At 36.1% G+C, this 15,492-nt stretch overlaps 1 protein-coding gene across 2 annotated transcripts; it reads right to left on the bottom strand.

Moving 5' to 3' along the window:
• Positions 1-4,867: 4,867 nt before the first annotated feature.
• On the bottom strand, positions 4,868-13,985 carry LOC107770903 (RAF-like serine/threonine-protein kinase 20). 2 transcript variants are annotated; one of them, XR_012702669.1, is made up of 9 exons: positions 13,752-13,975; positions 10,449-13,430; positions 10,260-10,346; positions 7,723-7,875; positions 7,452-7,615; positions 7,219-7,377; positions 6,588-6,710; positions 6,406-6,493; positions 4,868-5,383 (listed from the first exon to the last, which is right to left on the bottom strand). XR_012702669.1 is itself a non-coding variant. In XM_016590231.2 (9 exons), exons 2-9 carry the CDS (start codon positions 13,302-13,304, stop codon positions 5,172-5,174), a joined length of 3,831 nt encoding a protein of 1,276 aa, XP_016445717.1. In that variant the 5' UTR covers positions 13,305-13,430; positions 13,752-13,985; the 3' UTR covers positions 4,868-5,171. The 2 variants fall into 2 exon arrangements, 1 of the variants encoding a protein (XP_016445717.1); XM_016590231.2 differs by having other exon boundaries at positions 7,219-7,366; positions 13,752-13,985.
• Between the last annotated feature and the right edge of the window lie 1,507 nt (positions 13,986-15,492).

Genomic DNA, 15,492 nt, shown 5'->3' with positions numbered 1-15,492 from the left:
CCGGAATTAATATTTGACAATTAATTCCCAATTAAATAAAATAATATGCCGATGGATCCCAATTAAATTCTTCTTTTCTCGTCAATGTAAATAAAATATTAATTTAAAGATTATATCGATAAATATTAGCAGTGATTGATTGACGATATAGGAGTTGTATGTGTTAGTTGTGATGATGGATATGTTGGTGGTGGTTGACTAGGGTATTAGTGATAAGAGGCGTATCCATAATTTTAAGAGGATGTATGCATATTATAACGAGGTGGATACGGAATTAATATTTGACGAGTTCAACCATTAGGTTTTCTTCATGAATTACTCTTTTAAAATTATAGATTTAATTTATTTATTTTTTTCAATTTTTGTAACTTTTCACATATGTATCTATACTATGTGAAAAATATTGAGATTAACTAAATCCACAACTACATTCTTCGCTATTGCTAAATTTAATATGCCGATGTGCCCTTTTTTAAAAACATAAAATTTAATGATATGACAGAAGAAGAATAAGGATTTGAGTATTCAGACTTGAGAATTTTGAATGAATAAACCAAAAACAAAGAAAGAAACAAAAAGGAAAAAAATACTTAATTAAAATGTAAAAGGAGGAACACAAGACATGTTCATCCCCACGGGTGGACCAAATTCTAGAAAAAGAAAGGAAAAAAAAACACGGCAGACATGAGATTTAAACCTCAGAGCTCAACTTTATAAAAAAGAAAGAAAGGAAAAAACAACAAGATAGATAATATGATTTGAAGTGTTAACTTCATTTGTAAAGGTGAACCCAATATTATTGCATCATAGGATTCTTTGAGATTGGGTGAACACATATATATTTAAGTAACTTTGAAAAAATATAGCATAATTATACGTCAACTAGGAAGGGGCATGGATTCAAGTGAACACATATCCATACCTATAGATACGCCTATGTTAGTGATGGTGGTGGTGGTTAACCGTAGGGATAGCTATTATAGTGGGCGTGATTGGCGGTGATGGTTGATAATAGTGATAGTCGTGATGTTGTAAATATTAGCGACGATGGTGATAGTTGATAATAGTAGTTGTGGCTATTAGTGGGTGTGATGGTGGTGGTGATTGACAATAGTAATAGTTGTGGTGATGCAGGTGGTTGGCAGCGACGATAATACTAGTTGTCATGGTGAAGGTGGTAGATAATAGCGATTGTCGTGGCAGTTGCTAGTCGTTGTCGGTAATAATGATGGTGTTGGTGGCTAACAATTATAATTGTATAGTAGCGGTGGCTAGTAGTGGGTGTGATGGTGGTGGTGATTAACAATAGTAATAGTTGTGGTGATGTAGGTGGTTGGCAGCGACGATAGCACTAGTTGTCATGGTGAAGGTGGTAGATAGTAGTGGTTGTCGTGGCAGTTGTTGGTCGTTGTCGGTAATAATAATGATGTTGGTGGCTAACAATTATAATTGTATAGTAGTGGTGGCTAGTAGTGGGTGTGATGGTGGTGGTGATTGACAATAGTAATAGTTGTGGTGATGCAGGTGGTTGGCAGCGACGATAGCACTATTTGTCATGGTAAAGGTGGTAGATAGTAGTAGTTGTCGTGGCAGTTGCTGGTCGTTGTCGGTAATAATAATGATGTTGGTGGCTAACAATTATAATTGTATAGTAGTGGTGGCTAGTAGTGGGTGTGATGGTGGTGGTGATTGACAATAGTAATAGTTGTGGTGATGCAGGTGGTTGGCAGCGACGATAGCACTATTTGTCATGGTAAAGGTGGTAGATAGTAGTGGTTGTCGTGGCAGTTGCTGGTCGTTGTCGGTAATAATGATGGTGTTGGTGGCTAACAATTATAATTGTATAGTAGTGGTGGCTAGTAGTGGGTGTGATGGTGGTGGTGATTGACAATAGTAATAGTTGTGGTGATGCGGGTGGTTGGCAGCGACGATAGCACTAGTTGTTATGGTGAAGGTGGTAGATAATAATGGTTGTCGTGGCAGTTGCTGGTCATTGTCGGTAATAATGATGGTGTTGGTGGCTAATAATTATAATTGTATCGTAGTGGTGGCTATTAGTGGGTGTGATGGTGGTGGTGATTGACAATAGTAATAGTTGTGGTGATGCAGGTGGTTGGCAGCGACGATAATACTAGTTGTCATGGTGAAGGTGGTAGATAATAGCGATTGTCGTGGCAGTTGCTGGTCGTTGTAATAATTATGGTGTTGGTGGCCGACAATTATAATTGTATAGTAGTAGTTTATGGTGGTGGTTTGAATCATCCTCTCAAAAAGTATGTAACTATATAGCCTCTTAATAATATTAGATTACATTCAGATTTATTAATTGGTTTAATCATTTAAGAAAATGCACTTAATAGTCTAAGGTAGGAATCATTCGGATTCATACCTTACAAACAAATGGGACTATGTAATTTAACATTTGATAACAGATTATTTACCATTTTTACCAAGTTATCCGTTCAAGCTTATACTATAATAGAAATCCTTATCTAATTACTTTATAAGCAATTATTTATAAAAAAAGATTGCAGCGTCAATGTACAGAATTTATATTCTTTTTTTCTCTGTCGTTTTAATTTACCTCTATATGACTCGTACGATAGAAAGACGAATCATATTGTTTTGCACTGTATTTTATAATTCATAAGAAATTAGTTGATATCCAATTCCACTCTTTTCCATAAAAATTTTCACTATTCTTTCATGAAGAAAATATCAATACAATAAACTGTCAATGTGTAAGACTATGTGTCCTCTCATTACATATAAAACTTTTAATTTTCAATTTTTCTTCTCTTAATATCGATGTAAACTGATCCATTAAAAAAATACATATATAAATGCAATTGAAAGGCGGCAGAAATATTCGGGATCCCCTTAGACTTGGCAACTTTTATTTAGTTCTCCCTTAAAATTTATATGGTCTTTAATACCCTTTGAACTTGAAAATTTGATAGTCTTGACCCTCCTAGATCCTGATGTGGCAAGAGCGTGAATACACTCTTCTAGGCTCTTGGAAGAGAAGAAAAATAGAAAAATTAGCTTCCAAATGGGGTATATTTTCAAATATTAATTGTCACATAATCAAATATAATGATTTTTTTGTTCCAATTGTAGTTCTCGTTGTTTTTTCTTAATATACATTGTATATTCTTTTTTCCAATTGTACTTTTTTTAAAAATACAATGAATATATGTTTGAACGATGTATTTCTTATCTATTTTTCCGGTCCAAATCCACAAAAGTTAGTTGAAACTCCATTTATCTAGCCAATTAAAAAAAAACATGTAGCCAAAGTAATAAAATTCAAATGGTATTTTCTACAAAAAGAAAAAAGTACTATGTATTTTTATTTTTATTTTCATGCAATGACTATTTATTTAAACCATGCATTTTTTTCGAGTCAAATTTGCAAATATTTGTTCGGAATTTTAATATTCTTAGCTAAAAAAATTTTTTAGCCAATATATGGAGTTCCAACAACGTTTTTATTTTTATTTTTTAGATGCAATGATAATATGTTCTAACTGTGTATTCCTTCTTTTTATGATAAATGTGTAAAAGTAACTTGATTAAAATATCATTATCTTTCGCCAAATAAAAAATTATGTCAAAATAATGTTGTTTCAAGTTTATTTTATATAGATTGTGGCACGAAAAAAGTAATTTAAATAGTTGTTGGATTTAAAAAGATAAAAATATATATATTATTGTGAAAAATGCCACATGGACAAAAAAATCTATGTGGCAGCGCATGTATCACACTCTCATGGATTGGAGTCGAGGCAATAAAATTACCAAGTTCATAATGATATTAAAGATCACGTGAAGTTTAAAGGGGAACTAAACAAAAGTTGTCAAATTCGGGGTGCCCCGAACTATTCTGCCATTGAAAGGCTATGGCATTCCCTCATTATAAACCCCTCCAAACCTATGGGGGCATGCTTCTTTCAAAAGGGACATATTTATCTTTGAGGTTTCGTACCTTTAAAGAAAAATACGTGAATCTACTACCGTCTCGTCTTGAGAAGGGACGTACCCCTCAAGAAAAGGACATGCACCGTAGCATTAACGAAAAGGTGAAGGTACCCGTTTGATAACTACTTATTTACATCGAATGCTTATATCAAATTAAACAACTTAATTATATTAGTAAAAATTAAAATGAAAATCCCTATTACTTAACCATGAATAAATGATAAATAGATACATGTCTAGCATTTCTTTTTAGTGTGCTCTAGACCTATTGAGAATGGAGTAAATCTACCAGTAACTTCTACAAATTAAAGGTTAAATAAATACCAAAATTGGCTAACAGAGAACAAAAAGTGCAAATGTGGAATGACAGATTATAACTGCATTTTTATCTAACAGGGTGAATTGTATTTTATTTTGTTGAAGCGTAGACCAGTAACCATTTCCGGAGGAGTGGTGAAGTTTTCATAAATGTACAAGGGGCCCGATTTCACCCCCCCAAAAAAGGTTATTTAGGTAATCCCATTAAGGGAAAGCAATTTCCCAGTGCCTCTGATTATTTGAAAGCTTTGTCTTCCTCAGTTCCTCCACGGTAGTTATCATATAGCCCGAAAATACTTCCCTCTTCCTTTGATACCATATCAGTTTTTCTTTTCTTCTTTATTCTTCTTTTTTTGAAGGGGTTTCATTTTTAGGCGTTTCAGCAAAAACATTTAATAACACTAAAATTTGTTAGCGCGCAATACAAACGCGCAAGTTTTACTTTCAGGAATCAGTTATATCTATGCATTAATAGATTTGTTGATATTCATCTAAAAGTTTTCCCGGCTATATAAGTGAAGTGGTAATTAAACTGTACGACCGACTCATATATAGAAGATTCCAAGTCTGTGGCAGGAACAAAAAGACACAATTTTTTCCTTGAGCAAACGTCTATATACACCTGATTTCCAAGAAGAAGAAAAAGCAAGCTCAGTAACTTCATCACACTATCACAGTTTACGCCTAATTCTATGACTAGAAGCGTTCCATTGCAAAGAATGAATAAAATGATACAAAATTATAATCACTTAAGAGCAAAGAAAGAGAGAAAGCCAGGTTGCTCTATTAGCAAAATAAAGAAAACCATCCATTTCCCAATGCTTCCACCAAGTTGACCGAAAGTACAAAAGCAGGTGCGTTATCCTTATGACTTACACAGGGGTGTTTGCGTTGGCACGTCCGGCTGAATTGCTATTCCCCTTTGCCTGGAGTGCAGCAGCCATAGACCTCAACCTGTTTCTAATCTCCGTGAATGATGGCCGAGCTTCAGGGTCAGCAGACCAGCACTGTTCCATCAATTTCCTCCACTCGGGATCACACCGCTCTGGCATTGGAGGCCGAAGAGTATTCTTCAAAATCCCCCCTACAACCATTATCAACAAATCAAACAAGGCCAAATTGAAAAGGGTTGGGAAATCAAAAAGATGCACTTCTTTTCTTTCCACTGCCTCAAAAGGAAAGGGAAACTCTTAATTAACAAAGAAAACTTATTGAAAATAGCACGTAGCTTAACCGCTCTTTTTATAGCTTCTGGCCCAATTAGGTTAGAATTGGTGGCCTACACAGTCATCATTTTTGAGCATTAATATGATCGAACCAAAACGAAATAGGTGTACTAGCAGTCCTATTTTCCCTCAGACTGAATACATCACAATCTCATAAACACCTTAAAATGTTGCAGTCAAGTGGTTAAATTTCTTCAACTACTATGTTTCTGGAGCTCCCAGAGAGCAAGATTAATGATTTTGACTGGAATTCAGCATTGAGGAAAGACCGTGAACTTGCGGAGCTATATTGGATTACTGGACAAAAATAGTTGTTCGGATGCATGAGTAAATTTTGGCAACATCAGATATAGAAATCATTTAGAAGGATTAACACTTGCAAAAATAAGGACATAAAGTCAATTTGTCAAAATTTTGGAAGACTAAGCTTTAACTTGGCCAGACGCTTTGGCCTTTGCCTCATGTTTCCGAGTTTCACATGTATAAAAGGAAGAATGGCGAATTCTCAAGCATATTCGCAGTAGCAACAATTAAACAGGCTAGAGCAAGAGTATTAGAAACAAGACTGAAGGGAAACAAATGTTAAAAATCATTGAATTATATGATTTATTTTTAAAAAAGGTATAATCTAAAATATAATTTAGCTGAGAAGTGGTCAAGTCGCTGATTTATAGCACAGAAAAATTTAATGCCACAACAGTCTGGTTTTTTAATATGAAATCATCCCCTTTTGAATTGTTTATGGACCTCAACAGGATGTAAGTACAGAATTGGTCATGCAAGTATAAACCACTTGTTTCCATATACCTTATATACAACTCCCGTCACAGTTACAAAGCAGAAAATATTCACTCGGTTTAACAGGTAACCAGAGCCTTACCAATGATTGCCCCACAATGCATGTTTGCGTAGGGTTCTTCCCCAGTCAAGATCTCCCACATTGCTATGCCAAATGAAAAAACATCAACCTGTCGGAAACCAAACCATCCAGTTTATTGCTTTATGACATACTTTCACGGCTTACTTCATATGATAGTAGTAAATTACAGTAATTAGTCTAACCTTCTCAGATACTCGGTTACTGCTACCATTTAACAGTTCAGGTGCCATCCAGGGAAGAGTACCTCGTACACCTCCAGATACGAGAGTATTGCGTTTAATTCTTGACAGTCCAAAATCTCCAACCTGCATTAGTTATCTTACAAATAACTCATTGTGGCAACATAAGCTTCTTTACTTAAATTCAGATTGGCTTAAATTAGCCTATGAAAATTTATCAGTAGAGCTAGCAGGATTCGCCCTACAAAATAAGCATGCAAGAATGCATTGTTCTCATATAGTAGCTCTCCTACGTGGTGGTGTGGTAATCTTTGTTTCATTATAAGCAGTCTTTAATGGTCTTAAATTTTACCATAGAAACCTTATTTGGCGTGGCAGTACACTCTGTTCCAATATCTTTCATCATTCATTCAAATTGGCTAAAAACTTTTGGCTCGCTAGATAAAAGTAATGTGCTTCTGGAAACAGAAAGGTTATCTGACCAGAAGTCAGTCCAATAATATTCCAACATCAACAAAAGCTAAATCATTGGAACTCATGCTTCTATGTCAGAAGATGCACTCTCATGATTCATTATGGATTATTCTTGTATACTCAGAAGTGCATGTTTTCCTGACGCAATGGTTGAAGATACCTTGCATATGGGTCGCTGTGGATCCCTCAGACTGACTAACAAATTGTCACATTTTAGATCAAAGTGGACGATATTTTTTGAGTGCAAATACTCCATCCCAAAAGCAGCATCCATGGCAATTAGAAGTTTCTTGTAACTATCAAGTGACCTACACAAGGACTTCAGCAGATGATATTAAGTTATGAATTAGAGGGAACACGTAGAACTAATAGACAGATAGAAAGCAACTTCACCTGTCCTTTTTAATAAGAACATTTCTAAGTGATCCATTAGCCATGAATTCAGTCACGGTTGCCAAAGTTCCCCCTGACCCATCAGGTACTACTCCATAAAATGCAACCACATTAGGATGATGAAGGTTTGAAAGGATCTGTGCCTCTCTCCAGAAGTCCTTGATCTGGAAAAAAGACAATTCTATTGTGAGTTTCACAATAAGGGTCATAAACGCTGCTGCTAATCTAGGAAAAAATTATATGCTTGGAAAATATGTTACAGTAAACCAACCAGCCTTTCTTCCTGTGATGATCTCCCAGAAAAACATGCTTTCTTGAGTCTCTTTATAGCAACATCTGTTCCTCTCCATTTTCCATGGTAAACAGTACCATATGTCCCAGAGCCCAACTCCCTCAATTCTTCTAGGTCAGCATTTTTTATGATCTGCAGACTAACAACAGCTGTAGCTTACTGCTTAAGTATGAATTAATGAACTCTTAAAGAAAGCAAACGTATTTAAACTCTAAGAAAAGAGATATAAGTTTGCATTCTTTCGTAAAAGCAGAAAAGAAGGGTAAAACATGAACTAGTTACGAACTAATTTCTCAGGGAAGATTCTCCAAGAGATAACCTTCAGCCTATGTCACTCAGCAAAAAGCAGAACTTTTGAAGCATCGAAAAGCCTCAACAATAGAAATAATACACGCACAGATAGGGGTGGCAAACGGGGCGGGGCGGGGCGGATGTAGACGGGTAGAAAATGGATAATGCAAAAAATAGATAAATTATCTGACCCGACCCATATTTAATACGGATAGAAAATGGGTTAACCGATATTATCCATGGCTTCCTGAATATGATCACTTTTGGGAGAACTCCTAGCCTCCCAAACTTGAGGAACCCCCAACTTAGAGCCTTTGCAAATGTAAAAGTTAAACCCATTGGTTATCCATATTTAAAGTGGATAATATGGTTCTTATCCATATTTGACCCATTTTTAAAACGTTCATCACCCAACCCATTTTTTAGTGGATAATATGGATGGATAACTATTTTTTTTTCATTTTGCCACCACTATGCACAGAGGAAAGGCTGGGTAGACAGACAGAGTAGATGTGCTTAAAAAAAAGGATGAATAAGCAGCTGAAATCAACAGATTAAACTTGGCAACGTAGTGACAACTGATACATAGCCAAAGATCAAACCTAGTCAAGACAATGGCAACTGATAACCAACACAGAATAAGTTAATGGCAAAGCATACATGATACATATACTATGTGGTTTAACTATTAACATCAGTTGTCAACTTGGGCAGATTGGCAAAGCAGAAGGTTGGTGAACGAAATCACTGCCTATTTTGTTATACCCAGGGAGTGCATAGTCTGCCAAGGACTAGTGTACCTAGGGTGTTCTGAAACACAACAGGCTGGAAATTTTGGTATGCTAATTTAGTTAACAAATTATTACCTTTTTGTATTATAATGCATGTCATAAACTGTCTAGACATGACTCAACCAAATTAATGTGTAAAACAAAAGAATGTTTATCATTACATAGTTTCATTATACACCAGAAATATATACTTTCTCATACTTTTCAAATTTAAGAAGGGTTACTTCATTCTTTTACTCCTTGTGCCGAGGGTCTTTCCGAAACAGCCTCTCTGCCTCTCTACCCCCAGGGTAGGGGTAAGGTCTGTGCACACACTACCCTCCCCAGACCCCACTTGTGGGATTATACTGGGTTGTTATTGTTGTTGTTGTTGTTACTTCGTTCTTTTGACAGAATTAAGATATTTTCGTTAGTGTTATGATATGATATACACAAGTCAGAACCCAACAAGCTTTTTTTTAGGTTTAGATATTATTGAGCACATTGGATTTCTTCCCATTCCACAAATTGAAGCAATGCACCACGTAACACCGGTTGATATACATTTGTGCTTCAATTCCGCATTTCACCACATATCTGAACGGAGATCAAGCATCAGTGCAGGAATGGATCTTCCGCTGAGTAGATAACATATTTGGAGACTTTGCGGGTAGAGTTATACTTTTGAAGGACAATTACTTGCAGCCAATCTAGTACATGTAGAGTATTCAATGAGTAGTTTTTTGAGAAATATATGAATATTTATTAACAGGGAATCCAAGTATTATCAGCCACTCAATCAAAACTTTACTTTTGACAATGTCTAACCTCATCAGCTTTGTTATTCTATATCAAATTGAAAGATCGATATTAATAGTTGTACAATCCATATTTCTGTATACCAGATGTTGTAGCAGCCTCATGATTGACTAGAAGCTCCTTTAATACAACTCGTAATAGCTAGTGCCGCCTATTTGAGAGAACAACTTACTGTAGTAGATTGTTGGATTTACCTAATTCTAAATTCAATATCAGCAAGCAGTAGAGGAACATAGTTGATAAGCAATAAAATCATTCCATAACCTCTGAGGGGCACTCCAACAGTAGAAATAGCAGACCATTATCACAGCTAAGGACTGAACCGCAAAATCTTTCAGGATGACAATAAATCAAAGATATTATTCATAAAACAACCCATGATAAAAGGATAAAGGTATTGCAGGAGGGGGAGTATGTAGTGAAGGACAAAGCCTTGTACAGTTTATCCCACTCCTTTGTATATATTATAAGTCTGCCTCTGGTACTATGGCCGTAAGAGGGCAATGCCCTTTGAGTCTTTCAGACTCTTACGCAAGATTAGAGCGTAAGCCGTCATAGTTGAAAAGGGGAGAAATGAAGCTGTTATCATGAGCAATTCCCACAAGGTTTAAAATACGAAAGGAAATGATCCTTTACCTGCAAACCATACAAATCAGCTTCCAGTTCAACCATCATAGCATCAGTGATTAAATTATCCTTATCTCTATCACTGGGGTTGGCATCCTGCGCCAAGCCAGGTCATCAATGTAAAACTTTATGAGCATAAGTGAGAGCATTTATAAACTAAATCATAAACTAACCCATCAAAATGAAATAGAATTTCACCTCCAACCCCAAGTCATGGGGAAATGCCACCCCGTCTGTTGCACTGAAAGATATGACTGCACCACCAATGGTGTCCAACCCTAGGAGATTTGCAGTATATAAGTCACCGCTGGGTGATCTAATATCTCTTCCATTTGCCTTCGGATCCTGCTGACTTTCTTTGATACTCTTCCTAACTTGGGCATCTTCTATCTTTTGCTTTTCACTAGAAAATTCACCAATGCCAGAAGTCACAACTCTTTGATCACTGTAACTGGTAAATTCTTCATCAATTAAAGAAAGTTCTCTCATAAAAACAACATCCTTGGTTGGGTTTTGCCTGAAAGCTGAGTAATGCGAGGACATCAACTGGTCTCCATCACCACCAACTGATGATGATGACAATTCCTCGGAGAATATTAGCAAGGGTTCTTTGGCAAAAATATCTTGAGGACATGCAACAACTGCTGGCATGGGGGAATGATAGGAATTTTGGCCATCAGACAACTCAGGCAGTAGATCAGTCAGAGTTTCTGCACCATGAGACTGCGTCTCAGAATTTGAAATCCTCCCAGCAACTTCAGAGCTCTTGACCCGGGATATATTGTTCTCAGGTTCATCCTTTTCTATCCCTGCTGAGGCATTCTCAAATTGATTTCTTTGGGACCGCTCATTTATTGTACTTATTAAAGATGCTGATGCAAGGAAATTCATGTCAAAATTTTGTGATTCTTCACCCGGTATATCACCTCCATTATTAGACAGCATAACAGAGTTTACGTCAGGCATTTTTTTCCTCGAAACCACAGCTGTTCTGGATGACTTGTTATCAGGTGATTTAACATCATGACATAAAAGTGCGTTATTGACATCACATGCATTCACCATTTCACAAATTGTATTTTTGTCCATATAGTTTTTCAAAACGGGATGGTAATTTTCCAAATCTGCTTCAGATGGGTTGCGTCTACTGTCAGTACCATTAACATTTCTTTGCACGGGTCCACATCTACTCACTGAATTTGAGTCGAAAAGCAACTCTTGCGCCATGCCATTGGCCACAGTTAATTCCCCATTCAATACCCTAATATGAGGCAGAGAACTGACTGGGTATGTATTCTGATGCAGAGACCCTAGGTTCTCTTGCTGAGCAGCAGACACTCCATATGAAGATAACTGAGCTGGTGCAAAGTTCAAAGAGGAAAATGAGCTTATTCCCTCTTGTGAGCAGTAAGCTGATCTTTTTCCATGTTCCTGAAGTTTTGAATCCGAAAAGGCATGCGGAATTCCATTTTGAGTAACAGTTGAAGTGTATCCCAGTAATAGATCCATTTCATCATTCGGCTTTTCAGAGAGAACTGCCCTTTCCTTGGGTTCTGTTCTTTCAGAAGAGTACTGTTGAAAGCTTGCATCACATTGTTCCATTGTTGGAGCAACAAAGTCTCTGTTGGGACCATGGTGATGTGAAATCAATTCACTAGATTGGCTTGGCAGGGCAACATCATCTTTTTTGTTAGGACTCTGCAAATTCATCAGGTTTACCTGTGGGGCATAATAACCAACATTAATGCATCCACTCGGGTTTTCAGGTAATGATTGGGTGCTGCTAAACGACACCGGACATTCAATACTACCATGTGGCGACTTGTTCTTGTATGTGTTCCCTGGGTCGTTCTTGTAATCTCCCTGTTGAACAAGCACAGGAGAAAAAGGAGTAGATTGATTGGGAAACCTAACCTGATTCTGAGATTCACCAATCAATTGAGCAGGAGGTGGGACATAAAGACCATTACCATGGTCTACTTTAGGTATCACCTTGCTGACTTCATGGCCCACACACTGCTCATGATAATTCTCCTGAGCGGAAGTCCGAACAATGCCATTAACAGCAGCAACATATTGATAATCGGGATCACTTGGTTGAACAACAGCAGCATCTACAGGGCATGAGTTATCAGATTCAGTCAAAGGAACCAAAAATATTCGAAGCCTTTGGGAGCCCCCGAGCTTCTCGAGGCCATAATATTCCTCTATCATATTTTGAAGATCTTCATCAGAAGAGACGGATATAAGGGCGTCAAGATCCTCTCCTGGAAGCTGGTATTTGAAAGTGTGAGGCTGATTACAGATGGCCAATGTTTTCTTCATAAGTTCTTCCCATGAAATATTCTTCCGTATGGAAATGATACGTGTATCTCCACCAACGTATCTGAGTTTTCCATCACTGGGTCGAGGCAATATTCTACCACCAAAACTGCATAGGAATTTTATTTTTCCTGTCTGGGAACAATCTGAAGTTCCTAATCCAGAAGATTTTAGTGACTGTGAAGATTCAGATTTAGATGAGGGTGGAGCAGTTGGCCCTGAAGTAGCTTGATCATGGCATAACTCTGTAGTAGCTCCCCCAGCAACATGCCCACAAGAGCTAACTTTCTGATTATATGTATGCTCATTCTCCACAAAACCCCCATTTTCGATTTCTGTGATAGACCCTCTTGCAGAAGCAAATTCAGTTATGTCAGAAGCACATTCAGAATCTATTCTTGTCAACCCAAGTAGTCCTGTGAGCTCCTCATAACCCGGATGTTGGCTTAGCTTACTTTGAGGTCCAGCTCTCTTATCATGCTTCTCAGTAAAGCCAGACACAGTAGGAACTATTCTGGAAGAAGGATCCTGAAGAAATTCCATAGAAAATACCTCACTAGTCTGTACAGGTATATGGTTATTTACATTATTGTGTAAAGATATGCCATCACTCAAGATAAGCGGCTGAGATGATTCTTGCTGGATCCATTGACCAGAAGGGCCGGCCACCCTGGTGATCATAGTTTCAGCTAAATCCTTGGATGAATTTAGCATCAGAAGTCCCCGGAACATGAAACAGGCAAAAATGCTTTACACTCTCTACAGAAAACTAATTAGATTTTATTAACTTCTTCACTACAATATATGCACACGAAAATAGCAATCCTTGAGCTGCCCAGCAACCACTCCGCTTTAAAACTGAAAAAAATAAACAGTAAAACAAATCAGACAAATTTGCTTTTTCCTTCAATATCTCTCATCCCGATCATCAAACAATCAATCTGAAAATTATATTTCCAGTAACGAATCAATAGAAAATCAAAATTAAGAGATAAAACATAAACTAACAGACCAATCAGAAAAGCTTAAAAAAACAAAAAACTATAATCTAATTATGCGACGCGATCAAAGTTAGGGTATAGAAACTGTTACTAATCAGATACCCGAGCATCAGAGTTAAAATTCAACAATCGAATTATCAAAACCTAGAAATTAAAAAAAAAAAAAGTAGATACATACTTGTATAATCACTCTTCTTCACTCGTGTAGCTGAAGCCCATAGCTCACTGAAACGCATGAATTTGGAAGGTTCGGGGAATGAATTAAGGGTTTAATCAATTGGATAAATGAATTTAACAGATCAAATGAGAAAAATTAGGAAAGTGTGAGAGAGAGCGGCCTACGCCCGAAGTTCCAAATCTGAAGCAACGGAGAGAGAGACATTGTATTTTACAGAAATAGGCGAAGGGGACTGACTGTTTGTTTGTATATACAATTCAATTTCTACACATATGGTGTTGGACTACTATTAGCCATTGTTAATTAACCTTAAAAGTGCTTTTACTGGTCCATTAATTAAGTTTAAAATGAGTATATATAAATATTTCTTTTGGCGCGTTTCTTTGTCTTACGTGGACTGTTATGGTTTGACGTCAGAGTGTCTGTCAGCCATAAGGACCTATCAGCTATTCTGCTCCAATTTAAACTGTAGAGTATAGACCCATCTTCTTTACTCTTTCTTTTTTTCTTTTTTTTTTTCACCCGATACCGGTACCCGCATTGGGGCCTGATTAAATCCCGAAATCACGCTAAAAAGTTCTATATCGGGGTAGAGTGCTCTTTAATAAGGAAACTCTATGCCCATAGCTCGAACCCGAAATATATGATTAAGGATAAATAAGTATTTATCACTCTACCACAACCTGTGTTGTCTCATATTCTTTACTCGTGAATCTACGATGATTGCTGAAAATAAAAATATCTAGAACGATCCAAGCGATTATTTTTACATTTAAGTGTGAAAAAGCTTTTATTAGAAAATATAATTAAGTGATGGAAAAATTTCAAATTAAAGTGATATTACATATTGTTTAATTATGATTAAGTGATTGAAGTTTATATAGAAAAACAATATATGATTCGAACCAAAACAGTGGCGACGAGTAATTGGTGTACTAGTGTTATATTGTAACGGATTTACTTTCAAATTATCTACAATACTCTTTATTATAAATAGTGACTTATTTAATAACCTAAAATAATGTAAAAAGTCGACAGATTGTCGGTATATAAAGACTTAACTTAGCTCTCATTTGGCCATAAATTTTGGAGGCTTTTTTTCAAATTTTATTTTCAAATATCTATTTGTTTATATATTTTAACTATCTTTTAGCAGATTTTGAAAATAATATCTTCAAATCACAAAAATAACTCTAGATTAGTTTTTGAAGTTTTCTATTAACAAAACTTTAAATTATTTTCAAGTAAAATGCAGGTTCAAACATAATTTCGACTTTCAAAAATAATTTTTCATCTCATCTTCAAAAACTCATTATTCCGAATTTCAACCAAATCGACATCTAAATGCTAGCTTACTTTACTTTCCCTCTATTGAATGTTTGAAGACAAGTCCTCTGAGGACATGTAGTAGAAATGTAAAAGGGTATACTGGTAATTCTTTTTGCTCTTTTTGTCCAATTTTGATCTTCTTTATTTTTCAGTTGATTATTTGAAAAGAAAAAAAATAGACAGATAGTAGTAAAATACTAAAACCTTATGGGATCTTACAATAAAATATTCAGAATACTGGTGGTAGTATGATTGGAACTTGAAAGACAAGGCCCCATTGCCTTTATTAGCGTGATGGTGGAGGTGTTGAAATCACAAATATTTAAAAATTAGTCAATATATCCTAAATTTTAGTTTGTTGATTTAATTTTTTGGATTATAAATATTCTAAATTATTTTAAAATTAAAATTT

The sequence above is a fragment of the Nicotiana tabacum genome, chromosome 19, assembly GCF_000715075.1.
Source record: "Nicotiana tabacum cultivar K326 chromosome 19, ASM71507v2, whole genome shotgun sequence".
Classification (NCBI taxonomy): domain Eukaryota; kingdom Viridiplantae; phylum Streptophyta; class Magnoliopsida; order Solanales; family Solanaceae; genus Nicotiana; species Nicotiana tabacum.
This window is presented reverse-complemented; position numbering and strand designations above follow the sequence as displayed.